The 23,931-nt window shown below is 42.0% G+C and overlaps 1 protein-coding gene across 1 annotated transcript; it reads right to left on the bottom strand.

The window, feature by feature from the left end:
* Positions 1–91: 91 nt before the first annotated feature.
* On the bottom strand, positions 92–18,210 carry LOC129720297 (uncharacterized). Its single transcript, XM_055671760.1, has 9 exons — positions 18,196–18,210; positions 15,962–16,178; positions 15,796–15,832; positions 15,466–15,744; positions 15,197–15,407; positions 14,990–15,139; positions 7,521–7,625; positions 5,151–5,323; positions 92–95 (listed from the first exon to the last, which is right to left on the bottom strand). Exons 1-9 carry the CDS (start codon positions 18,208–18,210, stop codon positions 92–94), a joined length of 1,191 nt encoding a protein of 396 aa, XP_055527735.1.
* Between the last annotated feature and the right edge of the window lie 5,721 nt (positions 18,211–23,931).

The following is a 23,931-nucleotide window of genomic DNA, read 5'->3' as shown; positions in this document are numbered from 1 at the left end:
TTTATCCAAATCTATGGTTCATTGTTCCTTTCGAACCACAAATAATAGATTTCTTCACTCAAAACTATTCGAAAACAGCCGTGGCAAGCGTTCAGCTGGTGAATAGTTATGACCTCGAGACAAATGAATTCACTGGCTCAGGAGTTTTGTTCTACGACAAGCTGTTTGATCTTGGTGGAAAATCGGTGGATATGGGAGTTGTTGACTACATACCCTACTGCATGACGAGCCGCGTCGGAGCAAACCAAGGAAATGTGGATGTCGCGAACTCAGATCTGTCGAAGGAATATTTCCTCGATGGTCTCGAAGGAACATTGCTTGTGGAGTTTTTTTTTTTTTTTTTTCTTCACATAACATTTATTTGACACGGCACAAATACAATTTAATGTTTAACGGCGCCAATTATATCTGATGACTTAAAAACTAAAGCAAATTTTTTATCCTCGCTGCCGACTACGAGCTGAAATTAAGTCTAACTTAAAACTAGCATGGGATTTCCAATCAGTGTTTTGTTGTTCAATGGTCGTCTGATAATCGTCGAATGGCATGTATGGATTCGTTCTGCTGAGCCACGATGTCGTGAGTTGGGACAGAGGCTCGTAGTCCTTGGGTCCTGGTTCTATTGTGCGGGGTCTGGTTGCTGGTTTTGTGCTTAAGGTTCAAACGTGTTCTTGTCGTTTTGTTGGGTGTAGACGGAGGGGAACGGGACTAGACTGGGGCGTGGATGGATTTCAGGAAAACGTATATAAGGGACATGTAGGATAGGTCACGGCTCGCCAAGACATCACGAACAGGAACAGCCGGCTGTCTACCCTCGGCCTGCAGGGAAGCTATTAATTTAGACCTGGCGTCACGGTGTACAGGGCATGACCAAACCACATGCTCTATGTCGTGATAACCTTCACCACAGGCACAGATACCACTTTCCCCGAGCCCAACACGACGGAGGAGCGCGTCAAATCTATAGTGATTGGACATAAGCCGGGACATCACGCAAATGAAATCCCGACCTACATCCAACCCCTTGAACCACGGGTTCGTCGATACTTTGGGGATTATGGAATGTAACCACCTTCCCAATTCCCCTCTGGTCCAAGCATTTTGCCAACTGATGATCGTATTCTGACGTACAAGTGCGAAAAATTCATTAAAGGCAATTGGTCTTTCATAAATATCACCGTTTGTTGCGCCCACCTTAGCCAAAGAGTCCGCTTTCTCATTACCCGGTATCGAGCAGTGAGAAGGGACCCACGCTAAGGTAATCTGAGTAGATTTTTCGGATAAAGCACTCAGATGTTCCCGTATTTTCCCCAGGAAATACGGAGAGTGCTTAACATCTTTCATCGATCGGAGAGCCTCAATGGAACTGAGACTGTCCGTAAAGATGAAATAATGGTCCGTGGGCATTTTTTCGATAATCCCTAGGGTGTACTGAATTGCAGCTAATTCTGCGACGTAAACAGAAGCAGGATTATCGAGCTTATGGGAGACGGTTAAATTGTTATTGAAGATACCGAAGCCAGTGGACCCATCAAGAAGTGATCCGTCAGTGTAGTACATATTGTCGCAGTTGATGTTTCGATATTTATTGGAAAAAATTTTAGGGATCTGCTGCACGCGTAAATGATCCGGGATTCCACGAGTTTCTTCTATCATGGATGTATCGAAAAACACAGTAGAATCAGAAGTATTTGATAAGTCGACACGATTTGGAATATTCGAAGAAGGGTTAATATTTTGGGACATGTGATTGAAATACAATGTCATAAAACGGGTTTGAGAATTAAGTTCGATTAACCTTTCAAAATTTTCAATCACGGGACGGTTCAAGACCTCACATTTGATTAGAATACGAGAAGACAGGCTCCAGAAGCGGGTTTTCAATGGTAGTACTCCAGCTAAAACCTCCAAACTCATCGTATGGGTCGACTGCATGCAACCTAAGGCGATACGCAAACAACGATATTGTATTCGCTCCAGTTTGATCAAATGTGTGTTTGCTGCGGAGCGGAAGCAGAAACACCCGTATTCAATAACAGACAATATCGTTGTTTGGTAAAGCCTTATAAGGTCTCCTGGATGGGCTCCCCACCATTGTCCGGTTATTGTACGAAGAAAATTCACTCTTTGTTGACATTTTTTCATCAGATACCTCACGTGACAACCCCAGGTGCCTTTAGAGTCGAACCAGACACCAAGATATTTGTGTACCAAAACCTGAGAAATCGTTTTACCCATTAATTGTGTTTGAAGCTGAGCAGGTTCATGCTTCCTAGAAAAAACTACTATCTCAGTCTTCTCCGGAGAGAATTCGATACCTAGCTGTAAAGCCCAAGCAGACAAATTGTCCAAGGTATCTTGCAATGGTCCTTGCAAATCGGCAGCTTTGGCTCCTGTAACAGAGATTACACTGTCGTCTGCAAGTTGTCTTATCGTGCATGAATTTGCCAGACATTCGTCGATGTCATTTACATAAAAGTTGTAAAGAAGGGGGCTTAAACATGAGCCCTGGGGAAGACCCATGTAGCTAATGCGAAAAGTTGCCAAATCGCCATGCGTAAAATGCATGTGCTTTTCGGACAACAAATTGTGCAAAAAATTGTTCAAAATTGGAGAAAATCCTTGTCGGTGAAGTTTACCCGAAAGAATGTCAATAGAAACGGAATCAAAAGCCCCCTTAATGTCCAAGAACGCAGACGCCATTTGTTCTTTACGAGCATACGCCAGCTGAATATCTGTTGAAAGCAACGCAAGACAATCATTCGTCCCTTTGGCACGGCGGAAGCCAAATTGAGTTTCTGATAGTAGACCATTTGATTCGACCCAGTGGTCTAAACGACGGAGTATCATTTTTTCCATCAATTTCCGGATACAGGATAGCATTGCAATCGGCCTATAAGAGTTGTGATTAGAAGCTGGTTTCCCTGGTTTTTGGATGGCGATCACCTTCACTTGCTTCCAATCCTGCGGTACAATGTTTTGCTCCAGGAACTTATTGAACAAGTTCAACAAGCGCCTCTTGGCATTGCCGGGTAGATTCTTCAACAAGTTGAATTTGATTCTATCTAATCCAGGCGCGTTATTGTTACAGGACAGGAGGGCAACTGAAAGCTCTGCCATCGTAAAAGGTGATTCTATCGCGTCGTGGCCCGGAGACGCATCGCGAACAATATTTTGCTCAGGAACAGAGTCCGGACATACTTTCCTGGCAAAATCAAATATCCACCTACTTGAAGACTCCTCGCTTTCGTTGACCGTTACGCGATTCCGCATTCTTCGGGCTGTGTTCCAAAGAGTGCTCATCGATGTCTCCCTCGACGTCTCGTTCACGAACCGACGCCAATATCCACGTTTCTTTGCTTTAGCCAAGCTTTTAAGCTTGGTATCAAGCTCCGAATACCGTAAATAGTCGCCAGGTATACCTCCCGTCTGGTAGGCCTTAAACGCGTCGGATCTTTGCGTGTAGACATCGGAGCACTCTTGGTCCCACCACGGAGTGGGAGGCCGTTCTTTGATCGTTACGCCGGGATATTTCTTCGTTTGGGCTTGCAACGCGGCGTCGAGAATCAAGCCCGCGAGGAGGTTGTATTCTTCAAGTGGTGAATGATGTTGAATCGACTCGACCGCTTTTGAAATCATTTCCTCGTATAACTTCCAATCGACATTTCGTGTGAGGTCATACGGAATGTCAATTGGTCGCATGCGAGTTGACCCGTTAGTAATTGAAATAAGAATAGGCAGATGGTCGCTACCGTGAGGATCGAGGATTACCTTCCATGTGCAATCCAACCGTAGCGACGTCGAACATAAGGATAGATCCAAAGCGCTTGGGCGCGCTGGAGGTTTCGGGATACGTGTCATTTCACCGTTGTTTAAAATAGTCATGTCGAAGTCATCGCAAAGGTTATAGATTAAAGAGGAGCGGTTATCATTGTATGGGGAACCCCAAGCCACGCCATGAGAGTTGAAGTCTCCCAAAATCAAACGTGGCGAGGGAAGAAGTTCTATTAAATCAAAGAGCAGCCGTTGCCCAACCTGTGCTCTGGGGGGAATATATATTGAGGCAATACAAAGCTCTTTACCTTGTATTGTCATTTGACATGCGACAACTTCGATGCCTGGAATCGAGGGGAGGTTAATACGATAGAAAGAATAGCACTTTTTAATCCCTAAAAGTACTCCTCCATATGGGGTGTCTCGATCAAGGCGAATAATATTAAAATCATGGAAGTTGAGATCAATATTTGAAGTAAGCCAAGTTTCACAAAGGGAAAATGCATCGCATTTGTTTTTATTTATCAAAACTTTAAACGAATCAATTTTTGGTAAAATACTTCTACAATTCCACTGTAAGACAGAGATAGAATCCTTCATATACGCAGTTGAATTAGGCATCGAAGGATACAATCGCTGCAAGGAGAGGCCATTGGGCAGTCAACTGCTTCAAAAATGATCTAACTGTTGGGAGGAATGCTGTAAGAAAAATTTTGATTGGATCGGGTACATTGAAAGTTTCAAAAATCCAGTCCACAATGTCAGAAAATTTCACTAATCCAGAGTTTGTTTCATCAACTGGGAGTGTAAAAGGAGCAACTGGGGTTTTAGATGTTCCTGGCAGTGCTGGGAACTCCTTCTGGGACTTTAAATTTGCCAGCCCAGGAGGAGTTTGCTTCGGTTTTTCCGCAGCACTGTTTGGTTTGTTTGTAACTTTCATTTCACTTTGAGAAATCTTAGGACCTTTTCTGGGAAGTTTAGGAGAGGAAATATTTTTCCTCTTTCTAGACTCCCCAGGATTGGCGTAAGATGCTCCCGCTGGTGAATCGTCAGAATCGGTTTCCTCAGAGGGCAACAGATCGAAGGGGTTCGAAGTAACGGGAGAAGTGGTAACGGTCTTTTTCAGCATGTCAGCGTAGGAACGCTTTGAACGCTCTTTGAGAGACCGTATTATTTTATCCCTGCGCTGCATGTACACCGCACATGTCGAGAGCTCATGCAGATTTTCTCCGCAGTGAATACACTTTTCAGCGTTAACACTGCAAGAATCTTCCGCATGAGACTCCCCACACTTGCCACAACGTGCCTTGTTGCAGCAGTAGGCGGCTGTATGGCCTAACTGCTTGCAATTCAGGCAGTTCATGACGCGGGGCACGTAGAGCCTCACAGGGAGACGAACCCGGTGGATCGAGACGTGGCTTGGTAGTGCAGACCCGGCGAACGTAACTCGAAACGAGTCTGACGGAGTGTATACTGTTTTGCCACCGATGATCGATGCTGACCGCAATTGCTTGCAGTCGAGCACCTTTACTTCGGGACACGTTTTGTTCTTAAAGCACCCTTTGGCACTTTGCAGTATACACTCGACGGACAGACTCGAATCGGTTATGACACCGTCGATCTCCACGTCTCGTGCGGGTATGTAAACGCGATACTCGCGTGTGAAGAGCTCAGAGCAAGCTATATTGTTGGCCTCTTTCAGGTTACCGACCACGACACGGAGCTTGTTAGGCCGGACCTTGGAAATTTCGGTCACGCCCTTGTACTCCTTCGTCAGGTCTTTAGAAATCTGCAAGAGGTTCAACTTTTTCGATTTCGGTCCTGCCTTTGGCCGAAAATAAACAGTATAGCTGCCCTGGGCTCCGTCTGGGTAAAGCCTGGGGCGAGGGGGGACTGAAGAATGAACAGGGGAGGGGGTAACAGAAGGGTCAGGGTCAGAGGGGTTCGGGGATGGTGGCGCGGGAGGCGAGGGATCTACATCCATCGCGCTATGTTTAGCGCACTAGCGCTGACAAGAACACGTACCTTTTTATTTCTCCCTTCCAGTAAGGTTGGTTGTCCGATCGTTCGAAGTAGCAGCCGTTACAGCCAGCAGCACCAATACAGCAGCACCAAACAGCCACCAGCAGCGAGCCAGGTGTGAGATCACTCCACACAGCGATACGACTCGCTGACACTGATGGCTTCTTCTTTTTCCTCGTTTGTGTCTCGTCCACTGCTGTAGCACAATCCAGCCAGCAGCCAAATCGGCTTACGCACCAGCTGGCAGTCACGATGCGAAACAGTTGCACAAAGGAACGACCTTGAACCCGGATTTATTTCACTCGACCAGGCAAACAATGCCAACACTTGTTCACACGTCTTTCGTTTTATACTCTATCGGACCGATCACCAAACACGTCCAGTACTGATGCGTGTTCGGCACAGAATCTGCTTGTGGAGTTTTGTAAGCTACGAAATTGTAATATCAAGCTATTGTCATGTGAGTATACTGTTTCATGGATTTTTTCTCTCTGTTTTTTTTTTTTTTTTATTCTCGCTTATTTTCCGTCGGTCTAGTTCCGCCACTGTTGTGGCCAATCACCGACGCCCAGGGAGGCGACTCCACACCCAGGACCCTAACTCACGACCCGTTTATTAACGGACCGGCGCCAACGGCTTTACTTCCTCATGCGATGGAAGGCGTGATCCCAGAGATTTTTCGCCTCAGAAAATCTCCCGGTGTCGGCTAGGATTGAATCTAGACCAGTTGGGTTGGTTGTGAGTGGATCACGCCACCTCACAACCATCGACACCTATGTCGGCGGTGGGATTCGAACCCAGGCGTCGAGCGTGGTTGGCGGAGACGTTACCAACCACACTAGACCCCCGCTCCTCTGTTTTGTTGTTTATATATCCTGAATCTTTCCAGTTGGTCCCAGCGAGTGGGGTGAAATTTTTGATAATGGTACTGGATACGGTGAAACGTACGCTACTTATATGAAGCAAACCGAGCTTTCGACCTGTTGTGTTTATTATAACTGGTACTTTCATCTTCTGGATGGTAACACTTACATCGCCAAATCCACAGCAGTTCTACTGGTCCCTAAGGCGAAGCTTCGCCCGATGTTTCTCACGCTTATCTACCCTTTTGCCCAGAAGCTCTGGCTCTCGATTTCTATTATGTTAGTAATAATGACTGGCGTTCATCATCTGATTACCAGTTTAAACTTGAAGCATAACAATGATAAAAACGCAGTGCAGCCACTCATCGAGAAATCGATCTTCGATATGATCTCTATCTATCTGAATCAGGGAATATTCCCCAAGTAAAGAGTAACACTATGAATCATCGATATTTCAGAGTGACTTCTAATTTTTGCAGCTCGGTCTCTACGTCGTATCGCCTTCTGATGTCGTTCATCCTGCTGTCCGGAGTTGTCCTTAGCAACTCTTATTCCGGTGGGTTGGCGAGTGCTTTAACAATACCAAAATACGAAAAGCCTATAAATACCATCCACGAATACGCGTTGAGTCCTTTTCGTTGGGCAGCTCAATCCGTAGCATAGATTTTTGCTTTGATCGGGGCTGAATCGGTAATGGAAGTTAGATGTCGAAAACTATTAAACTCTAGTTATCTGTTACAGTACGATGTTCAGCAAATGGTAACAAAATTCGACGAGGTTCCCGACGAGGATGAAATGTACCGCCGTTCCTTGAAGGGCGATTATTCGATTGGAATCGAACTACTCAACGAAGGAACTTACTCCTACAATAAAGCTGTTCGGGCTGACAATGTTGCCTCGTTTCATATGATGCAAGAAGCTGCCTACTTTGCCTTCACGATCGCATATACCCAACGAGGATGGCAACTGATGGAGTATTTCAACAAGTTCAGTCAAGAATCAATACAGCACGGATTCGTCATTGTTTGGGAGCCTCAGGCGATCCGAAAGTACACCAGTGCCTACATCCAACAAGTGCTCTCAAGTATCTCTAGAGATGACTATTCGCAGGATGAAGCAAAGCCTCTCACCGTAGAGCATATACTAGGATCGTTATTTGTACTTCTGTTCGGGTTATCGGTAGCCTTGATTATATTCATCGTGGAAGTCGGATGGCACACAATGAAACGTAAACCAATCAACATGAAATTAAAATTTCGAATAAAAACAAAAGGTTGATTCGGTGAATAATGAGGTACAACACTGATAAAGTCATTTAAATATTTATCAAACATTTTAAAAAACAGAATGATAACGACTATTGTGAAATCTGCACGTAATATTAAGCCAGCTTATTGCTACTAACTTGTATAGATGCAATAAAACACCAGCAAAACCAATAAAGTTGAACTTAATTTGCAATAATTGATGTTATTCAATTTGGGACAAGAACAATTATTTGAAAGCTGTACGGAAAATACTTTTTATATAACTTTTACGTTTAATTATTACCAGTATTATTACCAGTAACTTGATGAACCGAACTCTCCCGTGAAAGGCCGCTTCCAAAGTTAATACTTTGCAAAACTGAGTAAAATCTAAATGGTTGGCTAACTGATTTCAACAAATCCAAATGCGACTGAACTTTTGACTTGTTCAAACTGCTACCCTACTTTAGTTAATAGTTGAATCATGAAAACATCATGTACGCTGTCGCTCAATGTATGTGTGGAATCCTAACATCATTACTCTTATTTTACAAGGCAAATAAGTACTAATACAGTCATTTTTTAATGTGTGTGAGATGCGCGTAGGCATCAGTTAATTCCTAAATCTTGACATTTTCTTTAGGTAGAATGTTGCGTATCTAGATACTTTTCTGATTGCATTGATTGATTTTTGGGCTCTGAAATTTGATTTATTACACAATCTTATTAAGTATCATTGAACAAACGTAGATTACTCTCAAAAATCCGGAAGTAGAAAGTTGACCAATTTTTCTACTTCGTCATTATCATTTTGAGATTTGAAAAACCAACAAAAACAATAAATAATTTGTCCTTCGGTTTTCGCCGGCATAGTTTGAAATTTTAAATTATTTGACATTGCGTGCACAGAAACCTAGATGACGTTTTTTTCTATTTTCAGCGTTGTCTTGGTTCACCGTAGAACAATACTATACTTTCACTGCACAATGTTGTCGTGAAATTGCGTCGAGTTTTTTTTTTGAAAAATAATGCTGGAAAACATAAAATTAAGAATGTCTTACGTATTAATAAGCCATGCTTAATCGATCAAGATCACGAAGAAAGTAGGCCTATTGAGCAAACTAAGCAAAGATGAAGTGCTAACTATCGGAACTTGACCTTGACCAGGACAGTCTTTCACGACCCTGGTGTCAAACATACAACAACTGGCTTGTAAGGCCAGCATCGTGGGGTTTTCACCAATTTTGAAGGGCTTTCCTACACAGTAAAAAAAAAATATTACACTTAACGTAAAATATTATCTTATTTAAATTTCAGCTGCTTCTGACGTAAAAACTTTAAACTTCAGTTACTGATGACGTAAATCACGATTTTGTTCGAAAATTATGTACAACATCGTTTAATTTTACGTGGAATATTATGGAATTTTGTATCAAAGCTGTATAGCAAAGATAGAGGCAATTCTTTATATGAGGTTCGACATAAAGTTTTCTTACAGTGTAAGGGTGGGAATGTTATTGATTCAAATGACGTCTTAAATATGAAAGACAATGTCTCGCCAGCTAATTCAAGACGGATACCCCGTCGCGAGACATGTCATGTGGCAGGCGATCAGTGACTGGATGTGTATGTTGAGAATCAACAATCACGGTGCAATCTCGATTCGGACCGCTTCCTAGTTACGGTATATCACGCACGGCATAGTCAAACCCCGCGACTCAACATTCCAGGCTGCTGTGGAGTCGGGTCGAAAGGGTATTAGCCACGGTGAGAAGCTAGGCGCATTGCCTGTCGAAAACGGCTTTTGCAGGATTCGTACAGTTATTACAGAGACCGTAACGGCGACACTAGGGGTGGAGGTACTGTGTCGGCAGGAATGACTTTCATACGAGAAATTTCGAGGCAACGGTGAATGAGAAGAATCAGATTTGGACGAATCGATGGAAAAGCTAAAGAACAACAAAACCATCGGCATAGATGAGCTTCTGAGCGAGTTCTTCAAGTATGATAGAGAAGCGCTGGCTAGCACGCTACACTGGATCACTTTCAGGACTTGGAAGGAGTAAAAGCTACCAGACGAGTGGATGGAGGAAGTTATCTGCCCCATCTACAGTCGCCTACAAAATACTATCGCAGATCCTGTTCTGTCGTCTATCACCAGAAAGCTCAGGTGGCAGTACAAAGCGAGTTCAATGGGAGCCCGCACCACCACGGACCAATTTTGTTGAATCCGAAAGATCTTACAGAATTGTGGCAAACACAACGTGCCCTCACATCACAACACAATTTCATTGATTTCACAGCATCCTACGATACAGTCAATCGAGAACAGCTATGGCAGATTATGCACGACAACCGTTTGCGGGATAAACTGATCAAGCCACCATGGCTCAAGTGATGTGCCACGTGCGTGTTTCGGGTCCCGTTGAATCTTGTTGCCTGTTCAAAATCGCTCTTGAGGGTGTGATATGTTCGGTTCAGCTTCTGGGTCTTGCGGATGAATTTGATATCATAGCTTTGTGTTAGCGGAGCAATTCTCGCTAAAACCGTCCCACTGGTGACACGAGGTTTTTCAGAAAAGATATGTTCGTATCTAAATCATTGGAAGTAGAGAAAAAAAAATAGAAAACAACATTGGTTAGTTCATACTGGTCCATCAGGGTACCAAGGGGTCAAGCGGTGTTTAGAAAAGTTGTATTTTTAGCAAATCTTGATTTCTTGATTGATCAATTTCTCTTGAATTTGTCATTGAACCCACTACAACCAGTACGTCGTTTCAGAGGAATGATGGAGCTTTCATTTGAAATAGATAAATAAGTGGACACCATCTTGGATTTTATCAGAAAACGTGTTTTTAAGTAAGTTTGTAACCACCGATTTTAAATTTGACACCACCATTCGAAACCTAGGAAAAAATGCATTAAGATACATTCACAAAAATTAGGTGAGTATCGAGTTTACCATGCTATTCAGATCACTTTTCGAAATCGAGCTTCAAACAGTTCTACACATGACGCGCGGCCAACATCGAATCAATGCAATATGCTGAGCCTGTGGTGTGTCTTTCTGTGTAGTAGATATTACTCAGTTTTCGACTTTAAGTCTGCTTACAAATAACGTCAAGCAAAAAATCTTCTCACTCCCTCTTCCCCCCACTTGAGCGTTACATAATTTGTAAACAATCTTCGACGATTTTCATGCTTAATCAAAGTTTTGTTTCCTGTACGGATGACAGTTTTCGCGTGTTTGGTAATCTAACAAATCAAGGTAAGGCCTGATGCTTGAAAAAGAGCTCCATTTTTATTCATGTGTGACTTTTTCATCCGAGGGTAAAAATTGATAAAAAGCTGGGTATAACTAGTTTGGGGTGTATGTTTACATGTGCAACATTTCATAACAATCGGTTCAGTGGTTATTGAGATCAGAGCCTAACAAAGTCATTTTCAATTGACAATTATCAGATTATAGTGACGCTTTGACCCGTCGCTTTCAATTGAAAAGCTTTTGATTCATTCTCTTCGTGAGTCACATGAAAACTACCCGGAAACTCTTGCTTTGATTTTGACAACTGAAGGGCTAGAAACTGATACAAATGTGTTTCAATTGAAAGAAAAAATTATTACCGTTACTCTCACATGACTCAATCGAAAATGACAATGAGCGCTAACGAAGACAGGGGGCTTCCATACAGTACTACGCACAAATATATGGACGAGGGAGAAAAGAAAACCGTGACGATATGAATCGGAGATCACCAAAACCAGTTCCGCAATCCGATGTGATTACGTAGCGCCAGTGATCAACAACAAAAAAAATCCGAAATATTGATCGAAATTTGCGTGTCGTACTTATTGGATGCCATTACCGTTTTAACTGCGGCTTGCGGTATTAGAAAACTCTCATCAAACGACGCGATGCGGTGCCAGTTTCAATTGAGACGCTGAAGGAAATAAAAAAATTTCTCTCTCCGTCAATTGAAATAGTCATCGGTTTCATTTGGAACGATCCGATGAACAACAGATGGGAAAGAGAGAAAGAAGTGATTCGATAACAGAAAATGAAACTGTTTGAATCGAAATGACAGCGCTGAATAATCAGTTTAATTGTTTTGTTTCGAGAATGTTAAGGCCTGATTGAGAAGAAAAACGCCAGAGAATTTTGCACGGCGTCATGAAAAATCCGACTGCGACCATGAGATGGATCGGAAGACAACTGGGAACCACCGATACAACTGTGTCTCAGGTGGTAAAATCGTTCAAGGAGTCCCAGACGACCGAGCGGCGGACTGGAAGTGGAAGAAAATCGAAGACAGCTGACCCTGTGAAGGCCCGGAAGGTGTTGTATTTCAAGCGTATTCTGTACGTTTTGAATCACGACGCGGCTCTGATGGCGAAGTGTTCCGCCTGGTTCGTTCAGCAATCCATGGAGCAGGCTGAGCTTCGTGTGTTCAAAGCCTGGAAGGCACCGAACTGGCGTGATCAACAAAAGACGGCGGCTAAATTCCGCGCAAGAAAGCTATATCGAGGGTGGTTAACGAAACCGATGTGTGAGGTTATGGATGACGATACCTACATCAAGGCAGACGCAAAGAAGATACCGAGACTGGAGTTCTACGTTGTCAAATCACGGTTTGATGTTCCGAAAGACATAAGTAGGAAGAAAGTGGACAAATTCGTCAAAAAATAAACTTGCTCTGGCACTCCATATGTCAATGCGGTAAACTGAGTAAACCATACATTACAACGGGTACCATCAACAGAGAAATGTATCGCACCGAGTGCCTCTAGAAGCGTTTGTTACCCTTTCCGTGGTCCCACTGAAGCGAGACATTATTTTGGCCGGTTCTGGCCTCATGCCATTACGCACGATCGACGTTTGGTTGGTACAAAGACAATAACGTTATTTTTGTTCCAAAATCCGCCGACCTCCCAAATTAACCAGATATTCGTCCGGTGGATTATTTGAACGTTGCCCACGATACAGCATTGGACAACCCCTCCTTCTTCTTCTTCTTTCTCAGCACTGGAGCCAAAGTGGCTTGTTTGACACAGACTTCATAGCCAACTGTTTAGAGTACAGGACAGTATGCTAGGACACCAACAGTCGCCATACGACGAATGGATTATTTGCCCAGCATGGTACATCGAGACCAGATGGGAGGTTTATGACTCTAGTCGCTTTGTTTACCGGAGTTTTCATCACAGTGTCGGTGCACACCATGTGTGTTGGTGTAAATTCTAGTCTCATATACAAACCAACCGACGCGCACGGTGTCGATTAGCTGAGCCACCCGGCGACATGTTCCGGTGGTTGAAATCCTACGGTGTGATGAGGAATTTCATCTAAACCACCATCCATCAGTACCGGCAGAACGGCTCAGTCATGGACCATGCGACATCTGGGCGGCTGCGTCTGGCGAGGAAGCCAGCAACCATCAAGATGGTGAGAGAGCGGGTTCTTCGGAAAATGAACCGCTCGAACCGGAAGACCGCTGCTGACCTGGATGTAGACCAGGGATACAAGCCACATCCAGGCGAGGAAAGCTTCCACTGGTATTTACCGAGAAAAAAGTGAAAATTAACGCCACGTACGAAAAAGAGGTTCTGGAGAATATTGTGACCCCGGCAACTTCAGACCTCTAGGGGAAGGATCATTACGTCTTTCAACAGAACGGCGTATTGGCCCACACAGCAAATATCACGTGGTGTCCCGGGCAGGAGAGCATAACAAAATCATAACTCATCAATAACATATTTAGCTATGAGGACTTATCGTGTTATTTGGAAGATATTCACGTTTCAAGCATGCATATGAAAATATCATAAAATTTTGATATCATATCTCGCTATGCCTTCAATAAGATATTTCAGTTGATTTTAAAGTATCTCATTAAAAGTAAGTTTTTAGTGAAAATTGTTCGTTATTGATTATTTAAAATATATTCAGTTATGCATTCAGTGTTCAATAAATTGAAAATATCTGAATCGGGCATTTTCGTGATTTTTAATGCAAATTATGGGTTTGTTATTGAAATATAAAACTTTGTTATTCATGTAGTCTTCGAGAAACAATATTTTGGTTATCATTTTTTGTTTTTTTACCAACTATGTAAACCATATCAAGATCAAAATGAGGTGTATTTCCAATATCTGGTTGTGATATTATAATAATATTTTCTCCTGCTCGGGGTAGGGAGAATTCGCCTGATTTGACAGCTTCCCAGGACTTTCATGTATGGCCGAACATGCTGGCTAAGCGAAGCGAACATGAAGTGACCATGGACCATGGACCAATTAAGGGAGCTCGTTTCCAAGATCTGGGACAAGATGTCGATGGACTAGGTGCGTGCCATGCTCGATTCTTTAAAGAGAATTCTCAAGGTCGTAGAGGTTCTCAAGGACTTATATAAGAATATTTTCTATATTCAGTTTTTCAACACTTTTTTGAACGTGTCTTTCAGTGGATGTATGTGTTACTTTTGTAATTGAGTGTTATCCAAAAAAAATCAAAGACTGCGAGCTGATTGTTGCAATTGAGTATTGCTTTTACTACTATAACTGCTTGAAATCAATAATCATCCAACGTCATATTTTAAAAAAGTATTTAGTCCTTTTTTCTGCCAGCTTCCTAAAGCATGTGCTATTGACTTGTAAAAAAATCAAATTCCAACACTTTTTAATATTGAATAATTCTTCTTTATCATATACCTAGTTGAGTTCTTAAAGAAAAAACTTAATTTAAAACTTCTTGAATGAATGCCATGCAAGTTCACACAAGAAAACAGCCGTTGACGCTATCGAGCCAATTGCAAGATTCCACAGCGCTCCTAGAGTATGTTTTTATGGATAAAGGCTTTGCTTCGTCCTTTCCGTTGTGACCTTTGGAGATTTCCACCATCGCTTGCGCTATGTGAATGTTTGAAAAATTACGTAAAGCCTGCATTTCCCAACACAAGATGAAACCGTGTTGAATTGCTTCCAGGCTGAACTTGTTAAAGTATTCCATCAAAGACCATCCGCGCTGCGAGTATCCGGTCGTATAAGAAAAGTGTAAGTCTTCCTTTAAGATATCGAAATTCATAACATTATCATCCCTAATGTACGAACCAAAAGCGTAATTGCCACTGTTGAGTAACTCAACACCAACACCGTAGTCTCCTGCTAGTGAACGTTGGTACAGTTCCTGTTCATCAGGAACCTCGTCAAATTGTTTCACCACCTGCTGGATGTCATACTAGAATATGTGTTTCTATCAGAATTCATATAAATATCAGGACGTTATATTTTATACCGAATCCGCTCCAATCAAGGACAAAATCCAGGTATACGACGGATCACCCCAGCGAAAAGTAGTTTGTACAAAATTGTGAATAGTTTCAATTGACTTGCCGTACTTTGGGATGGTCAGGACACTTGCCAAGCCTCTGGAATAACTGTTGCTCAATACAACCCCAGATATGAGAACGAACGCTATCAACCAGCGATATGACGAGGAAACAGAACTACAAAGTTAAAAATTTTGTGAAATAGTGAGGAAAGAAGTGAGATAGCACAAATTACTTTGGAAAAATGCCTTGATCCAAATAGATGGAGATCATATCGAAAATTGATTTCTCAATTGGTGGCTGTGCCGATTTGTTGCCGTGTTTGAAATTTAAACTGGTTATGAGATGGTGGATAGCTGTCATTACTGCTAGCATAATGAATATGGAAACCCATACCCAGTAGTCGAAAGGGTAAATGATAGTCAACGACATCGGAAGCAGCTTGGCTCTCGGAACCATTAAGGTAACACTAGATTTTGCAATATATTGACTGCTATCCAGGAAATGATGGTGCCTGAAAAACATGACTCGTGACTTGTTAAATTAATTCTAGCGATTATTTTACCAGGTATAAAAAAACAGGAGATGGAAACTTCCGTTTGCTTCGAATATGTGGAAAAAATTCCACCGTAACCGGAATCGCTAGGGAAAATATCACCCCAGTTGCTCGGGCCATCTGAAGAAAAATCAAATCATTTAAGATTGCTTGTAAGAGAATTAATTCTACTCACATGGAGACAACCGAATATTACAGTTCCTCATTTTGCAGAACTCAACTATCAAACTTCCTTCGGTGCCTCGAACAAAGAGTTCTTTCGATAAACTTGAATTGAATGCGTCAACATTTCCTTGATTTGTCTCTGCTTTAGTTGTCACGCAATATGGAGCATAATCTACCACGCCTATGGTGACGTTTCTACCTTGCAAGTCATAAAGTTTATTGTAAAACTACTGCCCGTCGTTTTTGAACTTTTCCGCGATTATGTCATAACTGTCTATTAGTTGTACATTATCCGGATTTGTGGATGAGTAGTTATGTGTGTAGAAATCGAATTTTTCATTATCAGATTGCACAAGAAACCAGAGATTTGGATAAACTGGAACAAAAATCAAACAGATCAATAGATTGGAGGAAATGCTGATATGTAACTGTCACATCTTTACGTACATTTCAGGGCTTCCTTCAATATCTCATTACTACTTTTACCATTCAGCATCGAAACATTTTCGTAAAAAATTAACCCTTTCCCGCTCATGGTGACTCTAGAGCACCAAGAATTGTAATGACTATACCTCGACAAAAAATAAATTATTTTGAATTCTTTTTTCTACAAAATCTTGCATTTCTAATGTACTTTCAACTTGGCATATCAAATGTCAGCTTTATTCAATGTTTAAACTGTTATCAAGAAAACTACAGAAGAAAGTCCGAATTTTACGATAAAAAAATAATGTGTGTTTTTAGCAACTGTTTTTCTATAACATTCATTATTCGTTTTTATAATAAAAATAACTTTTACGTAGATCTATTGTTCATTGAGTGTAACGGTCCATAAAATTAACAATTTTTGTTCTTGTTCACTTGTTCCATAAGTTTTTGAATGGTGCCTCAGAGCACCTTTGGGCATACAGGAGACAAAAAAAAACCGATGACCCTAAATAAACTATATATCTGATTTCATATTTTTGCTGGCCGTTCTTCTCACTACGTGGTGATTCCAGAAGGGGATGAATCAGAAGCTGATGAGATAGGAAGCGACATCGAAGATGAAGTCGCTATGTTTGCGATAGATCCATTACCAGATGAAGTTCATGAGTATTTTTCCGAGACAAAAACGGGCCAAGAAAGAAATGAAAGTGGGTCTAAACGCATTGAAAGCGGACCAAAAACGAAAACTTACCATTTCTGGGAAAAGCTGCAAGCCAAAATCTAGGTACATGACAACCAGAGATGAAGAAAAGAGGAGAACTCGGATATGACAAGCTCTTCAAAATTCTTCCTTTCATCGATGCAGTGAGAGCCAATTTTGTAGCCTAGAAAATTCCTTACTCAATAAAAAATAAATCATCAAATAGATATAAATTAACCCTCTAGTGCCCAACTTAATTTCTAAAGGACTTCGATAAAATCACTATAAACCATTATAAACACTTTTTGAGTATTTATTGAAGCTTTTCGGAACTTCGACTGAAGCCCGCCAAATGGCGGCATTGGGCACTAGAGGGTTAAGTTTTTTTTCGAAAACTACGTTGTTTTCATTATTTTCTAAAGTATTTGAATAAATAGTTCAAAAAGTATCAGAAATTTTTTTTTCGTGTTTTTAAAAATGTACTTGCTGTGCTCATAGGTGCTCTGGAGCACCATTTCAAAATTCGCTTTTTTCTTCAAAATACAATGTTTTACAGTGATTTCAACTACCCTGCAAAGTATTTTGCCTAAATTGACCCGGAAAGTATTTTTAAATCATGAAAAACCTCGTGAGCGGGAGAGGGTTAAGAAGTTCCTATCCCGTATTCTTTGGTTCGATGTTTCTTTCAAGTCAAGCTTTAGTTTCAAAAAATTCACTACATCTTTAGTTATAACGATGTATGACTAAAATAAATAAAATTCAGACCATACATTAAACTTCAATATATAATTTTCACCTGACAACCACTTTCGATATTCGAGATGCAAAGCTTCTTACCCTGTTTGAGTCGTAATCCACATCATTGAAGGCTGCTCACCATTTAAACCTGCCAATGCAAACTCAAGCGCTATCAGAAGTGAACAATATCGGTCACATTCATGTTGACCATTCACTAAAGGTCGATCATAGTAAAAGACCGTGCAGAAGTTGTCACTTGAGAAATACGAAGTCACTGGAAGATTTGATACTTCTGGTTTATAAGTCCGGTATATATATTTTTCATGAGCCCTACCAAGGTATTGCAGAAAACTCGCTAAAAAACCTTGCAAAGTTACCTTTGTTGCCAACATGTTTACTCTCTTGAATCGCAAAACAATAACTGGAAAATGGCTATGACGTTGTATTTATATATGCTTTTCATGCAATCGATCCTTCAGTTATTTCATTACATCTGCAGGAACGTAAATGAACTTTTGTTTACACTCTTGGTAAATACAAATCAATTTTCCAACTATTAAATGCAAAAATGTTACCAACATTGCGAACAAAGAAATGCGATGTGACGTAAATGTGCTTCTAGAGAAAAATATGATAGGTACTTGTTGACATATCATCATGACATCATACCATGAAGCAATCTAGCCTTCGTTGTAAAACATGTTATGCAACGCTGTTGTCATACGTAGGATTTCCGTTGGAGGTTATATTTTAGCCTAAAAAAATAAATATAGACACTTAAATATAAAAATATAGCAAAAAACATGAAAACAATTTCATGTGTTTTGGTATTTTTTCAACAACCGTGAAATGTTCTATTAGATGGTGATAACAGAATGTGTCGACCGGTATAACGTTAATTTCATTTGTCAGAAAAATCTGCAAAACATTAAAATTCCTACTTTGGTTGACTTAAAGTAGGTACCGAATCGCTACCATCATTTTAGTGGGAGCTAGCATGCGATTCACGAATGTATGGGCTCAGCGAAGGCCCCACAATAAAATAAAACCGTGTCGTCATCTTTCTTCTGTGAAAACTGAAATGAACGTGTAACGTCCTTTGCTGTCAGGAAGTTTATAAATGCTGATAGCTCTCAAACAACTGTGCTGGTTTTAATAATTAATATACCGTTGGACAGCTGAAAAATACAAGATTTCAATATCATGATAATTGTTATCAACTTTTTTTTTATATTCCAAGGTTAAATATCCGCATACATTTTCCATACGGATGGCTTATTTCCCTAACGCAGACATCGCAGGTAGACGAAATTATTTCAGGCGTTTAGTCATTGGCTAGCAATGTCAACCAATTGACATCGCGTTCGTATCCGACGCAAGCGATGTGAAAAGAAGGCAGAATCGCTACCGCCTGATTGATTCTTCTACCAATCATCCAACTTCTCCATTCTAAATGACGCTATAAGAGACATGTAGCAAGAAGAGAAGCTCATCATCATTATTCTCTGCTAGCGTGTTGAACAGTATAGTCGCTTTATTTATGGAGCTTTTTAAATTATCGTTAGAACCTCTCTATAAAAATGTATTATGGTTACCAAAATCCTATGCTACAACTTGGAGGGCTATCAAAAAGTGAGTGACCTACGACCTACGGTCCTGATTTTGAAATCACTTTTGGGCGTCCTGATTCATTTTTCAATTTCTAGCATTTGTCCTGATTTTCCTAAAGTATTCAATTTTGTAACTTGAAAATAGGCAGAATTTTTCAGAAATTGATCTTTTTCTGATTCCGGGATACAACGTTCACTGAGATCGATTTTTGTGCACGGTTGAATCTATTTGCATTTACCGGGACCATCTTTACCGGGCTGTCGTCCGACATCCTTACAGCATGCCCAGCCCACCGCAACCTGCCAATTTTAGCAGTGTGTACGATAGTGGTTTTCCAAGCAGTTCCTGCAGTCCACATCCCGCTCGAAGACCGCAAGAGCGCGTTGGCCTTCCACAAGCATAGTCCATGTCTCATGCTCGTAGAGGACTACCGGTCTGATCAGCATCTTGTAGATGGCTAACTCGGTCGGCGACGACGAACTCTACTCGATCGGAGCGTCCTCCGGAGACCAAAGTATGCACGATTTCCTGCCATAAGGCGCCGTTAAATTTCTCTGCTGGTATCGTTGTCGGCAGTTACCAGTGCTCCCAGATACACGAACCTATCGACCACCTCGATTTCATCGCTACTAACTTAAACTTGAGGTGCGAGGTTAGCACTGTCTTCTCGTGAACCCCTTCCTTTCACGTACTTCGTCTTCGATGCATTGATGATTAATCCGTTTGGCTTAGGCTTTTAGTACAATGTACGTATCCGCCATCTTCGCAAAGGTCCGAGCCACAATGTCGATGGAGAAGTTGTTATCGCAGTGAAGTGCAACGTTAAGCGTTGCCTGCTACGGAGCTTCCAGCTTAAGACTATCGAAACTATCGGGGTTGAAGTCGAAACCGCTCTCGGACGTACGACATCGAACCTGCATGATTTTAATACTTCGGAGAGCACTCGTGTGCTTCCTTGGAAATTGAGGTTCCACGTCCCGAATTTTCAATCGCTAGTCTGTTTTCGTCGCGTGGGTCTGTACCGATTGTTCCAGTCTGAATTTCTTCGTTTCTCGTTCATTAATTGTGAGTGTTTTACAGTTGCGGCTTGTAAGGCCTGTGCACCACCCGCCTGTCATCGTGCACAACGCTGTTTAGAGTCCCGGCAATCGGCCGCCTATAACCTGGAGTACAGACGTCGTTTTGAGCCGCTCCTTACATGGATGTTAGACGCTCGGAAACTCAAAAGAGCCCTCCTTCCCTGTCATCATACGACCAAGTTCCCACCGTGGTTGGTTACCTGATCTTCGCTCGGTTGTTCGTATCCCAGCTGGTAACGCGAGGAGGTCGGGTTGTGAGTGGCTAGATAAGACGCTAAGAACCACTTGCGGAGCTCGTTTTATTTCTGTAGGTGCATTTTGTAAAGATGGTATGCATTATTCAGCCGTTTACCAGGCGGGTAGTTTGCTTGGGCGACGTCCATAAATTACGTAACGCAAAAAAAAATATTTTTGGACCTCTACCCCCCATATGTAGCGAACGTAACGCCAAACCCCCCACACAAAAGTTACGTAACGCTGTAGAAGGATTTGCTTGATAAAAATGCTCGTTTTTGAGAGTCTTTCCAGAGATTTTTTGTTACGTAACACTGAACCCACCTCCCCCCTCCCCTGTGTAACAAATCGTTACGCTTAAGAATACCCCCCTCCCCCATATGGTTATGAGCTTCACGTAATTCATGGATGTCACCTTATAACATCTGTTGAAAAGGCAAACGCGTTTGAGTTGCAGTTCGTGTCGTCACATGGTTTGGGGTGAACCATCTTCAGCCCTTTCAAGCTAGCTGTTTCTGAGGGAGATGCCATTGCTGACCCTTCATACAGTTTAGTGCCGGAGGAAACAAGAGTAACGGCAGACGCGCTCATTGGTTTAGCGAGGAGATCAAGAAACATAAGGCCCCCGGCTTTAACACTCGAGCTCAAGCACTTGAGCCACGGCTCATTTGCTTCAGTAACACATGTTTTTAACCGATGCTGGGAGCTTCGCTGCTTCCCTTCAATATGGAAGTAAGCTGAAGTCATCTCAATACTCAAGCCGGGGATAGATCCTTTTATTACTAAGAGCTCAACGTCATCAGTTTACTCTCTACCCTCTCCAAACTGTTGAAAAGACAATCCAGGGCCGTCTGCTTTTATTCACCGATGAGACTGTGTACTACCTGAGGAAAAAATTTGGTTCCACAGTGGTAGGTCCGCTATACACCAACTCAACCGTGTTACTAACATTATCCAGCGGAGCAAGTTGGTGTCCAAGGCGACAACAATAAAGCAAAGCAAAGCCGTGGCGCTACATTCCGATTCGGAACTTGACCTTCTGTTTACCATACACAGACTTCGCAGCCAACCGTTAAGTGTACAGGACAATTGCGGGGCTAGCGTCACGATCCTACTGACACTAACAGTCTCTCCCGAGTCGAGACTCGAACTTACGACGACCGGCTTGTTAGACCAGCATCGTACCTCGAGACCAGATGGGGAGGCTACAATAACGCTCTCGAATATGCTTTTGATGATGTGCACACTAGGCGCGATGGCCTAGTGTACAAGCTGTAACGACACAATTTTCCAATGCACCAGATTAAGATCGATTAAAACTATCTCAAACAGAGCTCTTTGGTTTTGCTTACACAATGTGTGCTCAGAGCAACCCAAAATCAGCGCAGAGGTGCCACAAGGTAGCAGCTTCGGTCCACCTCTATGCAACATCTACACCTCGGACTTCTCACCTTTTCCTGGGAATGGTATGTTGTCCCAATTCGCGGATGGTACCGCGATCATGTACAAGGGTCGCGTCATCCGAGCTCTGACACGCTCCAGGCCTCAGGAAGGCCTGGAGAACTTTACCAGCTGAACACAGGTCATTCCGTTCCCACATGCGAGATTGCCCAGACTTGTTTCTACTAACAACTGCAGAACACGGTTCGGTGGCTCCTTCATAGAGTGGTAGTTTACCTTAGGCTTTAGGTCACATGTGGATAAGACCAAGGACAAATGCAATATTCTCATCAAGGTCATGTACTCTTTAATTTGCAGAACCTCGTAGCTGTACCTGAGGAATGGAATAGCGGTCTACAAACAGATCATCTACCACCCTATTTTAGAGTACGTGGCTCCGGTATGGAAGGGCTGTGCCCGAACACACAAACTTAGGCTCCAACGCGTGCAAAATAAAATTGTAAAAATGATCCTCAACTTACCCTGCAAGGTAAAAACAAGCGAGGTGCACGAATAGGTTGGTTTCCTGTATATACCAGCTGATAATCAGGATCTGCAAAAGAGCACAGATACCTGAGGAGTGCAAGGAATAAAATTCCCAAATAAAGACGAAGAAATATAATCCCAAATACAATAGAGCATATCGCATAGAATAGCTAAGTCTAGTTACTTTTAGTGGTTATCCTTTCTTTTTCATTAAAACTTTATGTCAGATGATACACTTAGAAATAAACAAAAATTTTCAAACATAGCTTCCATATGCCGTAACGTAACAATCGACGGATATGAGTTCGAGACGGTGGTCGAATTTGGTAACGTCAGACAATAATTGCAGTAGAGAAATCCTCAGATATAATGTAGCTGCAAGTCGTGCCTACTGAGGACTCCACAAGACCTTGAGGTCTGGTAAACTTCGCTCACGTATCAAGTGCACCATGTGGGGAGCTGCATAGCCGCAATGTTACCGAGTCCACTTTGTGAAGCGAATGCTCGTGGGTTCCAATTGTAGTAGAATCAAGCCATTCGATGTCAAAAAGGACTTAAAGCATGAGTTTATTCACAGGCTCCCTACAACTTACCCTTCCTTTACGCTGAATTCTGTAGAACCTTTGCGTGACTTCTTCTTATCAAAAATAAGTCCCTCTCATCACTAAAACTGGCCAAAGGACGCACAACGAAACTTCTCAAGGGAATTATAATTGGCGATATTTGGCAGGGGAACGAGGCTCGGTATAGTAGAGCAAGATAATGTGTAAAAGGAAGGGTAAAATCACATTACACACAAGCACGGATAAAATAATAATAAGCATATCACTTCTCAATAGCGATATTTTTATTTCTTCTGGAATATATAGGCTTTAGGCCCGTTATCCACACTTAATATTGAATTACAATTAATTAAAAATAAAAATACAATCAATGAACACTCATCAAGTTGTCCTCTTAAATATAAACTTAGTCTGTTTTTTAAGATTGCAGGCGACATTTCGAAGTTAACAATATGCTGTAGTTCATTAAATGATCTCATGGAACGGCATGTAGGTTCATGCTGTGAATAATTCCGAGCTCGTTGCGGAGGGTTAAACGCTCTTGGATTTCTTAGCGTAACCGTATTGCTATTACGATGTATTCGAGCTGAAGGGGTTCGACTATCACTAGGGTATTGCTAGTAATAGAAGTGCGGGATACAGCAGACACCCGAGCACTCACAATAGATCAACAATTCAGGTTCTGGTGACGAAGTCCAGA

The sequence above is a fragment of the Wyeomyia smithii genome, chromosome 2, assembly GCF_029784165.1.
Source record: "Wyeomyia smithii strain HCP4-BCI-WySm-NY-G18 chromosome 2, ASM2978416v1, whole genome shotgun sequence".
Taxonomy (NCBI): Eukaryota; Metazoa; Arthropoda; class Insecta; order Diptera; family Culicidae; genus Wyeomyia; species Wyeomyia smithii.
This window is presented reverse-complemented; position numbering and strand designations above follow the sequence as displayed.